Raw genomic sequence first — 20,785 nt, 5'->3', positions numbered from 1 at the left:
GGTGACTCTAATCTCCAGGATCCCTTTTGACCCAAGATTCAAAGTTCCGGGACTTTCAGAATCCGAATGGCTGAGTTGAAGTAATTTGCCCACAGGTAGCAAAAGAAGAGTCGGAGCTCTTCAACTGCAGTGAGAGCCTGGAAGGAACATACTCAGACTTGGTTCCCAAAGGATGCTTCACACAATGGGGAGTTTGCTAGGAAGGAAGGGGGTAATATTAATGGGAAAGGGCGAATTAGATATTACCCTGTGAGCAAGGATGAATGTCATCCACACTGACACTAAAGTGAGAGATGAGGTGGGGCTGGGGCTGGTTGCTGGTCAGGGTTGAAGGAGAAGTTGTTTGTAGTTTGGGAGGAAGAAGAACATGAGCTTCAGAAACCCTGGGTGGCCAGCAAGACAGCAGGGGAATCTCGGGGAGTGGGTAACCGAACCTGGATGGTGAGGAGCAGAGAATAGGTGTTCCATGGTGTTCTTTGGCTAACACAGGAGCTCAATACATACTTGTTAAATTCGTAACAAAGTGGAAATGTAGATCACGCCATTCAGATAGAAGGAGACTGAAGTTCCTCTGGCTGGATGACGTGGGGAATGTGTCCCCACAGAGGTTGACACATCCTTAGGGCCAGCCTGGCGAGTCATCCCTCCTTTCCCATTCACCTGGAGGGAATAACCTCAAGCCCTCCCTCAGTAAGGGGTGTGTGTGGGGGTGGCGATGCTTACTCTGTCGATCTGAAGAATAGGGAGCATCTGTATCCAAAATGTCTATAGAGTTAGCATTGGACTTTCCCAGTCTTCAGCCAGACTAGAGTGACTTTTCCTTTATCTTCCAAAGAAATATACTTCTACCTCTAGGTTATGTGGTAAGAAATCAAACCTCAATTTCTGCCAATTATTTTCCTCCTTTCCCAGAAGCGTCTCTCTTTCCTCTCCTCCATGCAGAGCAGCATGGCCCAAATGCTTGGATACTGATGTCCTATAAGTCTGGGTTTGAATCTCAGGTCTTCCCCTTATTTGATCGCTGTGTGTCAAACATTACCCAAGCCTGCTTCTTTTCCTGTGAAATGGGGGAAATAATGTTTCTCTTGCAAGGAGCATCATGAAAATGTATGTTAAAACGCCATATAGATTAAAAAAAAAAAAAAAAAAGCTTCAGGCCAGGGCTGCCTAGCTGGCTCAGGCAGTAGAACATGTGACTCCTGATTTCAGGGTCACGAGTTCAAGCCCCACGTTCGGCATGGAGCTTTATTTTAAAATAAAATAAGATAAAAAATTTTAAAAAATGTTTGAATTTAAAAAACCCATAAAACCCGCATGGCAGGTTGTGCAAAAGATGGTGAAGAAGTTGCAGACACCACCTCTTCTCCTATCCTAGGCTTTTTAAAGATTTTACTTATTTATTCATGAGAGACACAGAGACACAGGCAGAGGGAGAAGCAGGCTCCTCACAGGAAGCCCAATGCGGGGACTCGATCCCCGGGACCCCAGGAACACACCCTGGGCGAAAGGCAGATGCTCAACCTCTGAGCCACCCAGGCGTCCCTACCCTAGGCTTTTTTTTTTTTTTTTTAACCCTAGGCTTTTTAAACACTAGTTATTGTCTCTATCAAAAAGAGTATTAGCTTATAGGCAGCCCCAAAGGCGAGACATATTATCTAGTGGATAGAAATAATAATTTTTGAGGAATATCATGTTTTATAATAGAGCAGAAATAATTCCTCATGCACTATCAAAGCTTAAATACAATTTCTCTTAAAATCTCCCAATTCCTGTTTAGCTTAAGGAACAGTTTAGGTACACAAAGATGTTATATAGAGGGATGGTCATGGCAGTGTTGTTTATAAAGGTAAAGCTTGAAATCAAATTGGTAAGTATAGAGGGATGTGTGACTGGCTCAGTCAGTGGAGCATGCAACTCTTGATATCGGGGTTTTGAGTCCAATGTTGGGTGTAGAAATTATTAAAAGTAGAAATTATTAAAAATAAAATCTTGGGGCACGTGGGTGGCTCAGTTGGTTAAGTATCTGCCTGCAGCTCAGGTCGTGATCCCAGGGTCCTGGCATCAAGCTCCACATCAGGCTCCCTGCTGAGTGGGGTGTCTGCTTCTCCCTCTCCCTCTCCCTCTGTCCCCCTTCCTCTACCTGTGTTCTCTTCCTCTTTGTCTCAAATAAATAAATAAATAAAATCTTTAAAATTTATAACTATAGAGAATAATAATGTTTTTTTAAATTTTTATTTATTTATGATAGTCACAGAGAGAGAGAGGCAGAGACACAGGCAGAGGGAGAAGCAGGCTCCATGCACCGGGAGCCTGACGTGGGATTCGATCCCAGGTCTCCAGGATCGCACCCTGGGCCAAAGGCAGGCGCCAAACCGCTGCGCCACCCAGGGATCCCGAGAATAATAATGTTAAATTTTAGTAATTTTGGGGACGCCTGTGTCTCTGACTCTCTGTCTCTCTCTATGTCTATCATAAATAAATAAAAATAGAATCTTAAAAAAAAATGTTTCGTGGGGTGCCTTGGGTGGCTCACCTGGTCGAGCATCTGCCTTTGGCTCAGATAGCGATCCCAGAGTTCTGAGTGGGGTGCCTGTGTCTGCCTCTCCCTCTGCTGCTCCCCACTCTTGTGCGCCCTTTCTCTCTCCTTCTCACAAAGAAAATCTTTTATTTTTATTTATTTATTATTATTATTTTTTAAAGATTCTATTTATTTACTCATGAGACACAGAGAGAGAGAGAGGCAGAGACGGGCAGAGGCAGAAGCAGGCTCCATGCCGGGAGCCTGACATGGGACTCAATCTTGGGACCCCAGGATCATGCCCTGGGCCAAAGGCAGGTGCCAAACTGCTAAGCCACCCAGGGATCCTCATAAAATCTTAAAAAAAAAAGTTTCCTGAGAATTTGCCTAGCATGAGTAATCCTTGATAAACTGACAAAATGCCATTTGAAAGATGAGTAAATGGCCAGAGAGGGGGAAAAAAAAGACAGGTCCCTTGCCTTAAAAAAAGTCCAAACTCCAGTTGGGGCAGATAGACATGTAAATAAATCGTAAAATAATACGAGAAAGGTCTTTACCCATTTATTAACAAAGTGATATTAGCATTTGGACTTTATGACTTGAGGTTTTAGGAATGAATGGGAAACTCGCCGGGTGGAGGGACGGGGCAGAGAAAACAATCCAGGAAGAGCAAATGGAACGTCACAGCTTGAAACAGCTAAGGATTTGGGCAGAAAGATCACTTTCTGTCCTTGAAAAATTGACGACCAGACTTGGTATGGAAGGAACCCGAGCTACCACACAGCCTGGTGCACCCAGTGAGCATTTCCCCTTAGGTAACCATGGTGAGTGCTTGTCAAGGAAGTGGGTTCTGAAAATTCGGTAAGAGATGGTTATAGAAGATGCTCAGGGGGGATCCCCGGGGGCTCAGCGGTTTGGCGCCTGCTTTCGACCCAGGGCGTGACCCCAGGGTCCTGGGATCGAGTCCCGCATCGGGCTCCCTGCTTGGGGCCTGCTTCTCCCTTTGCCTGGGTCTCTGCCTCTCTCTCTGTGTCTCTTATTAATGAATAAATAAAATCTTTAAAAAATAATAATAAGGGCCGCCCGGCTGGCTCAGCGGTTTAGCACCACCTTCGGCCCAGGGCGTGACCCCGGGGTCCCGGGTTCGAGTCCCGCATCGGGCTCCCTGCATGGAGCCTGCTGCTCCCTCTGCCTGGGTCTCTCTCTCTCTCCCTCTCTGTGTCTCTCATGAATAAATAAATAAAATCTTAAAAACAAAAAAAAGAAAATGACCAGAGATCTCCAGGGCTTCATGAAGCTCAACAGATTTCAAGCGCCGCTGGTGCCAAGCGCCCCACTTGCTCCCTTGTCTCCAGCACTCGCAGGTGCTGCCTTTTGCTGAATGTGTTGCTCCACCTGCTAAAAGTTTTCCGTTGGAACCGGCCAGGCGGGAGACCCAGAGGCGAGGGCGGGGAGGTGAGACCGCGGCCTCCGATCTCTGTGGAGACCCCGGGTCTCGTCGCGGCCGGCCAGCCGGGATGTTCCCCCTCCCCTCCCCCCCACCCCCCTCCCGCCCCCCACTCAGCAGCCGCGCAGCTCCTGCCCCGGGAGCCTCTCCGCCCGCCGGCGGTCAGCGGCGGGGCCGGGGGCGGGGCCAGGGAGGGGCGGGGCCGGGGCCAGGGGGGCGGGGCCGGGGCGCGCGGCCCGCGGCGCAGGCGCAGTGGGGCGCCGCGCCGACCTGCAGCCATGGAGCAGGCACCTCCCGACGCCCCGCGGCAGTTGCAGCCGGCGCCCCTAGAGCCGCTGGGGCTCCCCGACGCGGGGCTGCAGGCCGCGGCCGGTGAGGGAGACGAGGGGGCCCGAGAGGAGGGCCCCGGGGACGGCACGGTGAGGAGGACGGGCGGCCGGCGGCGCGGGGCCTGGTGTCGGGGCCTAGCGGGTCCCCCCGTGGGCTCGGCCGGGGAGGCCGCGGTGGCCGGGCGGGGCCGGGCGCTCGGGGACGGGGCTGCGTGGGGAGGGGGGCTCCGTGTGCAGCAGGGCCTCGGGGACGGGGCTGCGTGGGGAGGGGGCTGCGTGGGGGGCAGGGGGGCCTCGGAGAGGGGGCTCCGTGGGGGCAGGGCCTCGGGGACGGGGCTGCGTGGGGAGGGGGCTGCGTGGGGGGCAGGGGGGCCTCGGGGAGGGGGCTCCGTGGGGAGGGGGGCTCCGTGGGCAGCAGGGCCTCGGGGACGGGGCTGCGTGGGGAGGGGGCTGCGTGGGGAGGGGGGCTCCGTGGGCAGCAGGGCCTCGGGGACGGGGCTGCGTGGGGAGGGGGCTGCGTGGGGGGCAGGGGGGCCTCGGGGAGGGGGCTCCGTGGGGGCAGGGCCTCGGGGACGGGGCTGCGTGGGGAGGGGGCTGCGTGGGGGGCAGGGGGGCCTCGGGGAGGGGGCTCCGTGGGGGGCAGGGCCTCGGGGACGGGGCTGCGTGGGGAGGGGGCTGCGTGGGGGGCAGGGGGGCCTCGGAGAGGGGGCTCCGTGGGGGGCAGGGCCTCGGGGACGGGGCTGCGTGGGGAGGGGGCTGCGTGGTGGGCAGGGGGGCCTCGGGGAGGGGGCCCCGTGGGGGCAGGGCCTCGGGGACGGGGCTGCGTGGGGAGGGGGCTGCGTGGGGGGCAGGGGGCCTTGGGGAGGGGGCTGCGTGGGGGGCAGGGGGGCCTCGGGGAGGGGGCTCCGTGAGGAGGGGGGCCTCGGGGGAGGGGGCTCCGTGGGGGGCAGGGGGGCCTCGGGGAGGGGGGCTGCGTGGGGAGCAGGGGGGCCTCGGGGAGGGGGGCTGCGTGGGGAGCAGGGGGGCCTCGGGGAGGGGGCTCCGTGGGGAGCAGGGGGCCTCGGGCAGGGGGGCTGCGTGGGGAGCAGGGGGGCCTCGGGGAGGGGGCTCCGTGGGGGGCAGGGGGGCCTCGGGCAGGGGGGCTGCGTGGGGAGCAGGGGGGCCTCGGGGAGGGGGGCTGCGTGGGGAGCAGGGGGGCCTCGGGGAGGGGGCTCCGTGGGGAGGGGGGCCTCGGGGAGGAGGGCTGCGTGGGGAGCAGGGGCGCCTCGGGGAGGGGGCTCCGTGGGGGGCAGGGGGGCCTCGGGCAGGGGGGCTGCGTGGGGAGCAGGGGGGCCTCGGGGAGGGGGCTCCGTGGGGAGCAGGGGGCCTCGGGCAGGGGGGCTGCGTGGGGAGCAGGGGGGCCTCGGGGAGGGGGCTCCGTGGGGAGGGGGGGCCTCGGGGAGCGCCGCGGGAAGGAGGGAGGGTCGGCGGCGTGGAGGCCCCGGGGCGGCCGGGCTGCAGCAGGTGCGGCGGCGGAGCGCGGGCCTGGGGGATGCTCTGGCCGTGCAGAGGCGGCGGAGGGGAAGGGAAGGGGCCCGGGGACCACGTGGGGGCCTGAAAAGGCTGGTGGGCTCGGTGCCGCCGCCAGGGAATTAAGCGACTGTCGGATTCCAGAAGAGGCACGAGTTAAACAAACTCCGCGTTTGCCCGCAGTTTCCTCGCTGGAGGCCGGGCCGCCTTTCCCGGTGCTTCCCGGGGGAGGCCGGTCGTCCGTGCCCCTGCCCCTGCCCCTGCCCCTGCCCTGGGAAGGCCCTGGCAGCTACGTGTTCCTTGCGTGAGGAGACGAGAAAACGCAGCATTTTGTGTCTGTGGTTGCTTGGGTTGCGGAGGTGTTTGCACGCAGACCGCAGGCTAGGTGGGCCGGGGTGGGGGGGGTGCTGACGGCCGAGCAGGTGTTAGAGCTGTGACGAGGCCGCCCGTTCTTATGGTGGATGGATAAGGGGACTTGCACTTGTTTGCTGAATGTAACTAGAAAGACTATTTTTTTTAAAAAAATTATTTATTTATTCATGAGAGACACAGAGAGGCAGAGACACAGGCAGAGGGAGAAGCAGGCTCCATGCAGGGAGCCCGACGCGGGACTCGATCCCGGGACCCCAGGGTCACGCCCTGGGCTGAAGGCAGGTGCTAAGCCGCTGAGCCACCCGGGCTGCCCTAGAAAGACTCTTTTAAAAAGTTTATAGAGACCAGATAACCAGGAACTTCATACATAGTAGTTAGAAGATTTGGCCTTCTTGGGGAAATGTGGGTGCATATAGGTCACCATGAAAACTTTTTTGGGTGAATTTTAAGTTTTTCATTTAATTTTTTTCCCCCCAAAATGTAGAATTATTTGTGGAAAAGTCAGGATTGCATATTAAATGTGAGAGAAGTATGTGTATTCCATAGTTCATAAATTCGGCTCCTACATGATTTGCCTTTTTTTTTTTTTTTAAAGCTTTTATTTATTTATTCATGAGAGACACAGAGAATGAAGCAGAGACACAGGCAGAGGGAGAAGCAGGATCCATGCAGGGAGCCCGACGTGGAACTCAATCTCGGGACTCCAGGATCAGGCCCTGGGCTGAAGGCAGCGCTAAACTGCTGAGCCACCCGGGCGTCCCCATGATTTGCTCTTTATGCATTTCCATCTGTGACTTAGTTTTTGTGTTTCCCCGTAAAAAAACAAAACAAAACCAAACAAAGAACTTTTATTGCGAAGTACATCATCCTTGCAGAGAAGGTATGTCACAAAATAATAAGTAATTATCCCACAAAATAACTGAAGCCCTCCTGTGTTCTCCCAGGTTACAGCTTACTCCCTCCACCACAGAGGTAACCTGTAATCTGCATTTTGTATTAACTGGTTTTTGCTTTTCTTTTTTTTTTTTTTTTTTTAATTTTTTTTTTTTATTTATTTATGATAGGCACACAGTGAGAGAGAGAGAAGCAGAGACATAGGCAGAGGGAGAAGCAGGCTCCATGCACCAGGAGCCCGACGTGGGATTCGATCCTGCGTCTCCAGGATCGCGCCCCGGGCCAAAGGCAGGCGCCAAACCGCTGCGCCACCCAGGGATCCCTGGTTTTTGCTTTTCTTATATATGTTACCATATGTATCCCTAAACAATGTATTTTTATTTCTTTTGCTTTTCTTATATATGTTACCATATGTATCCCTAAACAACGTATTTTTATTTTTTTAAGATTTTATTTATTCATGAGAGACACAGAGAGGCAGAGACACAGGCAGAGGGAGAAGCAGGCTCCATGCAGGGAGCCCAATGCGGGACTCCATCCCAGGACCCCAGGGTCACAACCTGAGCCAAAGGCAGACACTCAACCACTCAGCCCCGCCCCCCCCCCCCCCCCCCAGGCATCCCTAAACAACATATTATTTAGTTTTACTTGGTTTTGAAATTTACATAAGTGATATAATTTTTTTGTTATTTCCTCTTAGCTCTACATGTTTTTGGGATTCATCCAAAATGTGGCTTAATTCATTTATATTCACAATTCTGTCATCTGCCATTTTATAGATATTCTGCGGTTGATTTCTTCTTGTGTTTACAGACATTATTACAAGATCCTTGCTATTTCTAAAAATTACTATCGTTAACTTCTTCCATATCTTTTGGGTGCAAATGTTTAATATAGATTTAGTTGTGGGGTTGCTGGATTGTGGGTTAGTAGCACATTCGACTCTAGTAGGTGATACCAAATCCCTTACCAGTTTATTTTCCCATCAGCAGTGCCTGACGCTTTCTGTCTTTATCAACACTTAATATTTTCAGACCTTAAAATGTTTGCCAATCTCTTGGGTATATGGAAAAGCAATTTTAGATTGTTTCAAAAGGCAAGAATCACATCTTTCGTTGACAACATCATGAGTTTAATTTTGATTTGATTATGATGATAAAAATTTTGTTGGAGCACCTGGCTGGCTCAGTTGGTAGAGCATGTGACTCTTGATCTCATGATTCTTTTTTTTTTTTTTTTTTGATCTCATGATTCTAAGTTCGAGCCTCGCGTTGGATGTAGAGATTACTTAAAATTTTTTTTAAGATTTTTTTTTTTTTTTGGTAATTTTTTTAGTGAAAGCCTTTAGGTAATTAACATGAAGTCACAACTGTAGTATAAACTCCGTTTATCTTAATTTAAAAGTGATTATAAATACCTCATTAAAAAACTTATGTATATTCACTTTAAGATATTTGAAAACCCAAAGATGCTATCCTACAGTAAAAATTGTATTACCTGACATTTTAGGAAAATGTTTGTAAATGTACCATTCATCAGTGACCAGACTTCTGGGGCTTTTCTTTTATTTTCTTTTCTTTTTTAAGATTTTATTTATTTGTTCATGAGAGATACAGAGAGAGAGGCAGAGACATAGACAGAGGGAGAAGCAGGCTCTGGTCTGACCCTGGGATCACCACCTGAGCTGAAGGCAGATGCTCAACCACTGAGCCACCCATGCGCCTCAACCTATGGGGTTTCTTTTCTTTTCTTTCTTTTTTTTTTTTTTTAAGATTTTATTTATTTATTCATGAGAGACACAGAGAGAGAGACACACAGGCAGAGGGAGAAACAGGCTTCATGCAGGGGGTCCGACATGGGACTCAATCCCAGGGCTCCAGGATCACACCCTGGGCCAAAGGTGGTGCTAAACTGCCGAGCCACCCATATGGGGTTTCTTAAAGCAGTTCCCTATAGTGATTTTTTTTTTTTTAAGATTTTTATTTTATTTATTCATAGAGACACACAGAGAGAGAGAGAGGCGCAGACACACACAGGCAGAGGGAGAAGCAGGCTCCATGCAGAGATCCCGGGTCTCCAGGATCATGCCCTGGGCGGCAGGCAGTGCTAAACTGCTGCACCACTGGGGCTGCCCTAATTTAGTGATTCTAAATGGATTTGTCCAGTCCATTTGGACGAATATTTTCAGAATCAATTATTTCAGAATCAGGAGTTTAAACACATACATTCACTTATACTGTATGTTTTGTCTCCTTCCTGTCAAAACCCCCAAGTCCATCCCTAGAGGGTCATCTACTCCCTTTCAATCTTTTTTTTTTAATATTTTAAAATTTATTTTAAGATTTTATTTTTAAGTAATCTCCATACCCAATATGAGGCTTGAACTCATGACTCTGATATCAAGAGCCATGGTATGCTGTACCAACTGAGACAGCCAGGCGCCCCTACTCTTTCCTCTTCTATCTCCTCTTCTCCAGTCGAGAAGTATTGCAATAACCTTTACCATGTTATTGCTGTTATTGATAGGACTGTGGTCTGAGCAGAAAGGTAAGTTAGATTTGTTGTTTGTGTGTGCAATGGACAGTAAGCTCTACTTTTCATTTAATTCTGTGATTTGGGGATCCCTGGGTGGCTCAGTGGTCTAAACCTGAGCTCAGGTCATGATCCTGGAGTCCCGGGATCAAGTGTCGCGTTGGGCTCCCTGCATGGAGCCTGCTTCTCCCTCTGCCTGTGTCTCTACCTCTCTCTCTCTGTCTCTCATGAATAGATAAATAAAATCTTTTTAAAAAAAATCTGTAAATTACCCCAAAAGACAGATAAAGATGGGGAAGCAGAGGTTCAGAGAGAAGTAATTTTGCCAAGGTCACAAGTGAGTCAGTGGTATGGCTGGGATTTGAGCCCAGGTTGTCCTGGCTTTGGAATCAGTGCTCTTTCCAGTAAACCATGCTGCTTCATTCCAAGGAAAAAAAGTTAAAAATAGACTTGTTAATTGCTTCAATACTGGATTTAAGTGTTTTAGTTTAAGTTGCAACTTTAAGGAGAAAAAGGGTGAAAGATGTGTGGATTTATCAAGCAGTTTTGTACCACAAAAATATCTGTGCAGATGGTGTGTAGAGATGCAGAAAGCTTGCCTCATCGTGCTTATTTTTGACTACAGACTTGGGCAGTAATTATACCAGTTGCCCCTAGGGGTAACTTTGAAAACCCAAAGATGTAATAGAAACAATCACTGCCTGAATCTCAAATCTACTTTGGTTTTAAATCAAGACTTTTAAAATTCTGCTGTCAGCTCTTCTGTAGTCTTATTTTTCTTTCTGTGAGTCCTTCAGTCCTTTTCCTTTCCATTGTTGGATGAGAAGTCTCTTTTTTTTTCCTTTCATACTTTCTCCCCTGTAGGGAAGAGTGCATTTCTTTTAAAGTATTGTCAGTTCTATTTAAAATAATTTAGAAAATGGAAAAATGAGAGAGGAATCCAACCTTCCGGAAAGTAGCAATTAGTCCTGGCAGAAGAGGGATGAAACAGCAAGGGAATGGAAGCAAGAGAACTTTTTTTCAGGCCAGAAGATTCCATTGCATTGATAGTTAAGTGTTTGTCCAGAGAAAATTCATTGCCTGAGGGAGTCATGAGTGATTTTTCAGGGAGTGCACTCTAGGCCTGGGAGTACCCATGGGGGCAAAGAGTTCTTGTGCAACTGGTGCTACAACATCTTCACCATTGGCGGCAGAGAGTTCTCTGAGTGTGAGCAAGGTTTGAAGCTTGTGCAGGTGAGAATAGCATGAAAAAAAAAAGGAAATATACAGGCGTAGTTACAGAATATACCTGTTCAGTAGCAGGTGATTAAATCACATTCGATAACTTTTTTTTCTCAGGCAGCCCGGGTGGCTCAGTGGTTTAGCACCACCTTCAGCCCAGGGTGTGATCCTGGGGTCCTGGGATCCAGTCCGGCGTCGGGCTCCCTGCACGGAGCCTGCTTCTCCCTCTGCCTGTATCTCTGCCCCCCCCCCCATCTCTCATGAATAAATACATAAAATCTTAAAAAAAAGAAAAGAAAAAAGTTTTTCCTCCTTTTTTACCCTCAGTAGCTCTCAGATTTTTTTCAAAGGTGACTCAGTACAAAATACAATTTCTTTTTTTTTAATTTATTTATTTTTAATTTTTTTTTCAAAATAAAATTTCTACATCCTAATCACATATATATCCTTCTATACGTAAGTGTTGTTCCAGGAGGCAATACTTAATCATTACTTCATGTAGTACTGACCTTCTTCTATTTATTATTATTATTATTTTTTAAAAATTTTTTATTTATTTATGATAGTCACAGAGAGAGAGAGAGAGAGGCAGAGACATAGGCAGAGGGAGAAGCAGGCTCCGTGTGTGTGTATTACACAGCTGTGTATTACACAGCTAATAAAGATCCCGGGTCTCCAGGATCACGCCCTGGGCCAAAGGCAAGCGCTAAACCGCTGCGCCACCCAGGGATCCCTTCTTCTATTTATTATTAAAAAGAAATAATGATCACAAACCACAAATTGATAATCATGAACCATGAATGTATTGTGACTCAGTTTGGAAAATTGTTCAGCCTTATGTATTTTATTCTTTTTTAAAAAGATTTTATTTATTTATTTGGCAGAGAGGGTGCAGGGCACAAGGGGGAGCAGGAGGCTCCCCGCTGAGCAGAGAGCCTGATACTGGGCTCCATCCCAGGACCCTGGGGTCATGATCTGAGCCGAAGACAAATGCTTAACTGACTGAGCTACCCATGTGCCCTTTATATATTTTATTTTAAATAAAAATTAATGTTTTATAAATCATCGTTATTTTTTAAAGATTTATTTATTTATTCATTCATGAGAGACAGAGAGAGAGAGAGAGAGGCAGAGACACAGGCAGAGGGAGAAGCAGCTCCCTGCAGGGAGCCCGATGCGGGACTTGATCCTGGGTCTCCAGGATCAGGCCCTGGGCCAACCACTGAGCCACCCAGGCATCCCCATTGTCGTTTTTAAAATACATATTTTTATAGATAAAAAAAGCACAAGAAAACAGGTCATGTATTTTAACTGTATTTTTCTTAGTATCTATAACTGATAAGCTTTACTCTTAGGCTAAGTAAAGACATTATTTTTAACATATTACCTGCTACATTTGACCATTGTAGATGGATACCCTAACCAAGGAAAGTAAATTCTTTGGGTAGCTGTTAAACTTAAGATCTTTGCTTTATTTCAGTAACACAGAAGCATCAAATCTAGAAAAAAAGATTGTAAGGAAGTACACCAACAATAGTATATTAACTGGTTACTGCTGGGTTGTGGGATATAAGTGATTAATATTTACTTAACTTTTCCTTTATTTTTCAATTTTTATACATTAAGAGTATATTATTTTCATAATTAAAAAAACTTAAACCCAGGCAACTTTTAGAACTCTGTACCTCCATTAACTCATTAAATGTTCCTAATGTTATGAGGTAAGTACTCTTATCCCCATTTTACAGATGAGGAAACTGAGGCAGAGAGATTAAAAAATTAGCCCAGAGTTACACAGCTAATCTGTGGCTGAGATGGGATTCAAATTCTGGCAAACTGGCCCTTAATCTGAGGGTGAATTGATTCTTGGCTCTTCTAATCATCAACTTTTATTTTTTTCTGATTTCCAGTTATTTTGATTACTTACTTGGTCTGATGCTACACTGATTTCTTTTGATTTCAGTTTACTTGTGTTTGCCCATGTTGTAATTTTTATGCCTTGTGTTATATTTTAGATCTTTCTTTTACCATAGGGAATTTAAAACATTTGCATTATCCTAACTGGCTTTATTTTTAGTTGATTTTCTTCTCTGAGGTTTTATACTTTCTTATTTTGGTTTCTATTTTTGCGTTTTTTCTTTGTGGGCGATAATTTCTTTGGTTTTATCCTCTGTAATGATTTGGAAGGCATGTATCTTTGTTTTTTTCTCCCCCCAAACATAATTGAAATAAAAATTACGTGCATAAAATGATTATTTTAAAACTTTTGAAATTAACTTACAGAAGTGTCACCAAATTTATAAGCAAGGGCAGTATGAAGATCCTTTTTCCCATGAGCTATTTGATAGTGAACCAGTATCATATTCCCTCATCTCATTCCAAAACTTTCAGTATGAGGGGTGTCTGGCTGGCTCAGTCAGTAGAGCCTGCTACTCTTGATCTTGGGGTTGTGAGATTGAGCCCCACGTTGGGTATAGAGATTACTAAAAACCTTTCTGTATTTAGGGGCAAACAAGGACATTGTCCTGTGTAGCCGCAATACTGCCATCAAAAATCAGGAAAATAACATTGATAAATGACTACTATCTCATCCTCAAACTTTGTTTAAATTTTGCCAGTTGCTCCAGTAGTTTTCTTCACAGCAAAATAATCCAGTCCAGACCCATGTATTGCATTTAATTGTATTGTCTCTTTAGTCCCCTTCAGTCTGGCAGAGTTTCTCAGTCTTTGCTTTGGTGACTTTGACTCTTTTGAAGATTAGAAACCAGTTATTTTGTAGAATGCCTCTCAATTTGGGTTTGCTTGATGTTTTCTTATAATTAAATTCAGGTTATGCTGCTTTTGCAGAAATTGCCATGAAAGTGATGCTGTGTTCTGGTTGCATCTTAAGAGTTTCACACATGATTTGTATTTGCCCAATACTTGGTAATCACTTTTATTTCCAGTCATCTTCAATATCAAGTTTCTCTTGACCCTTTTGTAATTAATATTTTGTAGGACATACATTGGAACTGAAAATATCTTGTTCCTCATCAGACTTTCTATTTGTCTATTTCAGTGGACTCAGATTTTATTTTAAATAACTTTATCAAGGTATAGTTTATATACCATAAAATTCACTCATAAGTATCTAATTCAGTAATTTTTAGTAAATTTAGAGTTATGCAACCATCACCACAATCCAGTTTTAGAACATTCCTATCATTCCCCCCAAATTCCCTCTTTCCTTTGTGGTTAATCTCCTTTCCCACTCCTAGCTATAGGTAACCACTGTCTGCTTTCTGTATAAATTTGGGTTTTTTTGTATTTCATACAAATAGAATCATACAATATGTTGTCTTTTGAGTCTGGCTTATATTTACAATATTTTTGAGGTTCAACCATGTTATAGCATATATGAGTTCCTTTTTAATATTGTATAATATTTGATTGTATGAATATATCACATTTTGTTAATCTATTCACTATTATATGGATATTGGGGTTGTTTTCAGTTTTTAGCTGTTATCAATTGAATTGAACTGTGATCATTCACCCATATACAGTCTTTGTGTGGATGTATGTTTACATTTCTCTGGAGTTAAGATTTGTAGGAGTGTAATTACTGGGTTATGTGGTCAATTTATGTTTGGTTTTTTAGTTTCTTTTTTCAGTAATCTCTACATACAACATGAAATTTGCTTTAGCTTTTAATTTTTTTTTTTTTTAAGGTTTATTTGAGAGAGAGAGGGAGAGAGAGAGAGTGCTTATGCACGAGCAGTGGGAGGGATGGAAAGAGAAGCAAACTCCCTGCTGAGTGGGGAGCCCAATGTGCTGCTCAGTCCTAGGACCACAAGACCATGAACTGAAGTAATGCCTAACTGACTGGCCATCCAGGCAGCCCTGGTATCCCTCTTTTATGGTGCCCTTTGAAGAGTAAAAGTTTTAATTTTGATGAGGTCTAGTATATCCCTTTTTTCTTTTATGGATTGTGTTCTTGGTATTATATCTAAGAACTTGTGCATATCCCAAGATCACAAAGATTTTTCTTCTAGGAGAAAAAAGATATTTTTTCTAGGAGAAAAATCTCCTAGATTCTCTTAGAATCTCCTAGATTTTTTTCTAGAAATTTCAGTTTTAGCTCTTCTATCTGGGCCATTTTGAGTTAATTTCTGCCTATACTGTGAGTTAAATGGCCTAAATCTTTTTTTTTTTTTTTAATTTTTTTGTTAACTTTTATTTATTTATGATAGTCACAGAGAGAGAGAGAGAGAGAGGCAGAGACATAGGCAGAGGGAGAAGCAGGCTCCATGCACTGGGAGCCCGACGTGGGATTCGATCCCGGGTCTCCAGGATCGCGCCCTGGGCCAAAGGCAGGCGCTAAACCGCTGCGCCACCCAGGGATCCCTTTTTTTTTTTTTTTTTTTAAGATTTTATTTATCTATTCATGAGAGACACAGAGAGAGAGGCAGAGACACAGGCAGAGGGAGAAGCAGGCTCCATGCAGGGGGCCCGACGTGGAACTCAATCCCGGGACTCCAGGATCACGCCCTGGGCCGAAGGCAAGCGCTAAACCGCTGAGCCACCCAGGGAATCCCTTTTTTCCTTTATTGACATGTGGACCTTTGGTGGTTTCAGCACCATATGTTGAAAGACTCTCCATTCACTATTGACTTGCCTTTGTGTGTGTGTGTGTTTTTTTTTTTAATTAGTTGACCTAAAAAAAAAAAAATCAATTGACCTTAAATGTAAGAGTTTATCTCTGGATTCTCAGTTCTGTTCCATTGATTTTCCTTCTGCCAGTACTATACTCACTGTCTTGGTTACTTTCACTTTTTAAAAAGTTTTGAAATTGGGTCCTGCAACTTGTCCAGAATTGTTTTAGCTATTATAGATCCTTTGTATTTCCATATAAATTCAGGAATAGTTTATCAGTTTCTACAAAAAATCCTGCTAGGATTTTTGAAGGAACAGTATGTTAATATGTTTAAAGATTTCAGGCATGTCCTGTGCATGATGCTCCTTTGTCATTTGGGATTTATTGTGAAGTCTAAGGCAGATTTGATATTTATTCTTTTGTGGTGGTCTTGTTTCTTATTTTTCTGCCTTAATCTTGTTGGGATGTTTAAATTTTCCAGTTCATTCTACATGAACCACATGCCTTTCAGTTTGAAAACTTAGAACTTTATTTCAGTCCAGGAAAGATTTTGTTTGCTTGTTTCTTTTTCTTTTAAATTACCCTGATGATTATTATTTCTGTTCTTTTTCTTCTAATTTCTCTTTAAGAGCCAACATGAGTTAAATGTTGGTTCTTTGGGTTTTTTCTAATTGTTTTAAATCATTTTTACCTGTTTTTGGATCTTTTTTTTCCATCACCATTCTGTGGAAGCTTCCCAGCTATGTCATATTCTTACTGATTTGATTTCTTGCAATGTCAGTTTTACTGCCCAGATATATATTTTATTTTTCTTTGCATTGTTCTTTTCTGATTAGCTCACCTCCCTCTCAATTGGCCTTTTTTTTTTTTTTGCCGGTTTTATCTTTTTTCCTATAATTTTCAATGTAACAATAAACATTTTTTTAGTGTGTGATTTAAATAAAATTAAATCAAATGCTATAAATACTGACTCTTTTAATATTTAATCCATAAAGTTATATTCAGTTTAGCTTTCATTTTGTCTTTAATCTTAAAGAGGGTCACTATGCGGGCTAAGAATTCTTCATGCAAGCCGTGAACTCCTGAAGTGTCAGGCATCAAGTTTCTTTCCATTGCTAATGACTGGCATGGTACATACTTAAGACATGTGTATTGAATTAATAGTTTCTTATAGTTCTTTTTATCACTTTTTTCTTTTTATCACTTTTATCTGCTTTTTACTGTTTTTTTTCTTAATGGTTTGCAACATTTTTAAAACTTTAAATGGATTGTATTTTCATTCTTTGAGTTGGAAATAAAGAATTTCATTAGTCTTTTAAGTATGTCCCTCTTCCACATTTATTTATTTAGTCTTAAGTAGAAAGTAGTGACTCACATGTCAAACATCTACATTTGGGACATTATTCCTTGAGTCAGAGTATAGCATCACTCTTTCTTGAATGATATTCTTTACTCTGATGAGAAATCTGCTTTGAATATATCTAAACTGATTCTGTCTCTCTTTAAAACATGTCCCTTGGCTCATCTTCCAGTCAAGTCAGTCATCTCTAAATTTGTTGAATGTATCCTAACAACTATGCTTCTAGTTGGGTTATTCTTGGCACTTTCTGCACTTTTCTGAGAGGATAGGCAATTTATATCATCTTCCAAGTCCTTAACGTTGTTATTGTTGTGTTCCTGTTGTCATTCTTTAGCTGATTTTATTCTTTTTTTTTTCCTTCTGTGTAATTGGATGGGATGAGGGTAAATTCATGACTCATATGCATTATCTTTCTGGCTGGGGAGATGATTTGCTTTATCAGTCGTGTTTACAATATTGGAGGGATTTTTCACTGGAGTAGATGGTGGTAAATCAAAGTGTTTGGCTATGGGCCAAAGTTATTATTTATAATTATATGTGTATCAACCATCAAGGGCTTCATAAGCATGATGTTGAGTGTTTTGTGCTTATGTGATTTCTTGAACTTTCTTTTGTTTTTTGGTTTTTTTTTTGTTTTTTTTTACTTTCTTTTGTTTTTTTAAAGATTGTATTTATTTGAGAGAGTCCGCACATGAGCCTGGGGGGAAGGATAGAGGGAGAGAGAGAGAGAGTCAGACTTCCTGCTGAGCAAGGAACCTCGTGTGGGGCTTGGTCCCAATACCCAGGATCATGACCTGAGCCGAAGGCAGATGCTTAACCAGCTGAGCCACCCAGGTGCCCCTTGAAATTTCTTTTGGTGGAAATATTTCTTTGTTTTCTCTCAGTACCTAAACATACAGCTTATACTTTATAAAAATGTCTTACTTGACAACTGAGTGATATCTGTTTTTCGACTAATAATTTCATTGGGTTGGTTCTTAGTTCTCTGTCCTTTTTAACATCGTTTAGCATTTTTATCTTCTCACTTTTTTTTTCAGCATTTTGGGGGCACTTAAATCATTAATTTATTCATCATTTAATTTTTTATAGTATCACATAGCTTTTTTCTCTCCTTATAGCACATAGGTTTAATTTTCTGTATAAATCATCACCATGGGTTTTATTATAGTTTTTTCCTCTTATGTTTTGATGCATCCATCTTTCTACTTCTGTCTCTTGTTAACCTGATAATAAAGAGTCACAGTGGGAGGCAAACAAGTGTTTTTTGGGATCAAAGAATTGCAGTTGGGGAATACAGTTTCAGTAGAAACCCAAATGGTATCTTGCTTCTAGGGTGAAAGTAAGGAGCTTTTATAAGAAAAAAGAAAGGATGGGGGCAGGTACGTGAGTTAAGAGAAAAAAAAGGGCTAAACTCTTAATTATACATTATTTTACTACAGATTCTACAGTATCTACAGATACTACAGATTTCTACAGATTCTGTCTTCAGAAAGTCCATATTCTTGTGGATTTGTGGTCAGGATATTTGTTCTCCTGCTGACATATCAAGCAGTTGCTTAAAACATTTACTGTTTTGCCTAGTCCGAAGGTTTTTGCCTGGTACAAACAGAGGAATAAGGCCATTTCTCTGTAGTGGTCACTTGGCTCCCTTTTAAAATGGTTCCATTCATATCAGTTTTTCATGTTTGTCTTTACAAATTGCCCCCAGCTAGAATGTAGTGCAGTATTTTTTATTAAAACCCACCTCTGAATTCTGAGAGAGAACAAAGGGAAAAAACCCAAAGAGCAGTTATCACATGGTCTCATTTTGTCTTTCTTGTTTATACTTGGAGTTAGTTGACATTTTTAAGAACCTTCCTCAGTGGCACACTTTGCACACATAACAGCCTTTGAACCAGGGGTATGTGTATTGTTCTTTTTGGTTCGTTAGCATAAGCCTGGGGACGGTTCAGCAGGAATAGAAAGGGGTGCTCTTAAACTTGCTGCTGTCTCACAGTTGGAGCTTATTAACCACTGCCAAAATGTTTAGGCAAATTTAAAGTTGGATATAATTAAAAAAATAAAACTAAAGTTGAATCTAAAATGACTTCTGTTATTTTTTTTTTTTTTGTATTTAAATTTAATCTGAAAATCTTGCCTTTTGGCACATGTATAGTGTTTTCTTTTTGAGAGATTGAGATTTGACTTTGGTAAAACTGAAAATTAGATTTTAATTTGTTTTTAAAAGACTTTATTCGTGAGAGACACAGAGAGGCAGAGACACAGGCAGAGGGAGAAGCAGGCTCCCTTGGGGGAACCCAATGTGGTGCTTGATCCCAGGACGCCAGGATCACGATCTGAGCCAGAGGCAGATGTTTAACCATTGTGCCACCAATCCATCCCTAGATTTTAGTATTGAGGATTATTCATCTTTGTATAAAGTGTTTTTAGATTTTTTTCTTAGGCACTTCTATATTGATTGATTCTTGGTCACACAAAATGTCTATGTTTTAATACCTAAATATGTAATACATGTTAAAATAGCTTTTAGAAGAGTTTGATATGCTACAAAATGCCTAATGAGATATATATCATTTGCTATTATCATTTAGCAACACTTTGCAACTCAAGAACTAGAAGAAATTTGCTTGAAATACCTACCAATAATGGATTTTATTACAGTCACTGTTTTTTTTCAAATACTGTCTTAAAGTTTTATTGTTGTTCTTCCATTTGTTTTTGCCCAGATGACTGAAAATAATTTTTGGTTGAAGAAGATAGAAATTAGTGTTTCAGAAGCAGAAAAGCGAACTGGAAGAAATGCCATGAACATGCAGGAAACATATACTGCTTACCTCATTGAAACAAGGTAGGTGATAAGAATTAGGCCTAGATTTAGATAGAAAAAGTTTTGTCTGGTAGCTATTGATGCAGATTATGTTGTATAATGGAATTGTTTATAGGTCATTGTCTTTTTAGATATTGTGTTTTTTTTTTAAAGATTTATTTATTTATGATAGACATAGAGACACAGGAGGAGGGAGAAGCAGGCTCCATGCCGGGAGCCTGACGTGGGACTCGATCCCGGGACTCCAGGATCGCGTCCTGGGCCAAAGGCAGGCGCTAAACCACTGAGCCACCCAGGGATCCCCCTCTTTTTTTTTTTTTTTTTTTTTAAAAAAAAAGCATCTGAGTTGGAAGGGGCAGACGGAGAGAGAGAGAATCCCACCACACTGAGTGTGGAGCCTGGCAAGGTGCTCAATCTCACAATCCTGAGATAATGACCTGAACTGAAATCAAGAGTCAGATGCCCAAATGACTGAGCCATCCAGGTGCCCCTGTTTCTTTACTTTTTTTTTTTTTTTTTTTAAGATTTTATTTATTTATTTGTGTGAGAGAGAGAATGAGTTGGGGGAAGGAGAGGGAGAAGCAGATGCTCAACTGAGCAGGGAGCCCAGTGTGGGGCTTGATCCCAGGACCTGGGATCATGACCTGAGCTGAAGGCAGATGGATTCTTAACTGAGCCCCCTAGGCACCCCTGTTTCTTTACTTTATAGCAGATAAACAGGTGTGTCTTTTGGTAGAGGATTCTTGATAGCTATATTTTAATGCACTTGTGTTGGAGGTAGAGAGAAGGTTAGTAGAATACTTTTGGGATCGGAAATGTTACTTGACACATGCTTTGGTAGAATTTTTGTTGTTAGATATAAACATTTTGGGAAAGGAGACCAGGTTCCCAGGTATGCATGAAGTGGACTTAGGTAAGTAAGATGGTTAGCAGAGAAGTTAAGGAGGAGAGAAGGAGAGATTATGGTCTAAGTCATTAAGAATTTAACAGGAAAGAATTGATTGAGACTAGAACTTTAAACTGGGATAAAATTGAAAAGAGTAAATTGTAGAGTAAGAAACCAAAACTCACCAGGAAAATTGTCTTTTACCTCATAAGGAAAAAGTTAAAGGAATTAGACTGTTTTGTCTAGAGAAAGTC

At 43.6% G+C, this 20,785-nt stretch overlaps 1 protein-coding gene across 2 annotated transcripts in view; it reads left to right on the top strand.

The window, feature by feature from the left end:
* The first annotated feature begins 4,208 nt into the window (after positions 1-4,208).
* Positions 4,209-20,785, top strand: part of SNX4 (sorting nexin 4) — a 70,196-nt gene continuing 53,619 nt past the window's right edge. Inside the window, exons 1-2 of one of the 2 annotated variants that reach the window (XM_072728748.1) lie at positions 4,209-4,337; positions 19,545-19,666. In XM_072728748.1, coding sequence (XP_072584849.1) covers positions 19,545-19,666 — 122 coding nt within the window. In that variant the 5' untranslated portion in view covers positions 4,209-4,337. Of the gene's footprint in view, positions 4,385-19,544; positions 19,667-20,785 lie in introns of both variants that reach the window. The other variant, XM_072728671.1, reaches the window with a different exon arrangement.

The sequence above is a fragment of the Vulpes vulpes genome, chromosome 1, assembly GCF_048418805.1.
Source record: "Vulpes vulpes isolate BD-2025 chromosome 1, VulVul3, whole genome shotgun sequence".
Classification (NCBI taxonomy): Eukaryota; Metazoa; Chordata; class Mammalia; order Carnivora; family Canidae; genus Vulpes; species Vulpes vulpes.
Note: the sequence above shows the minus strand (reverse complement) of the source record. Positions and strands in the feature narration are given on the sequence as shown.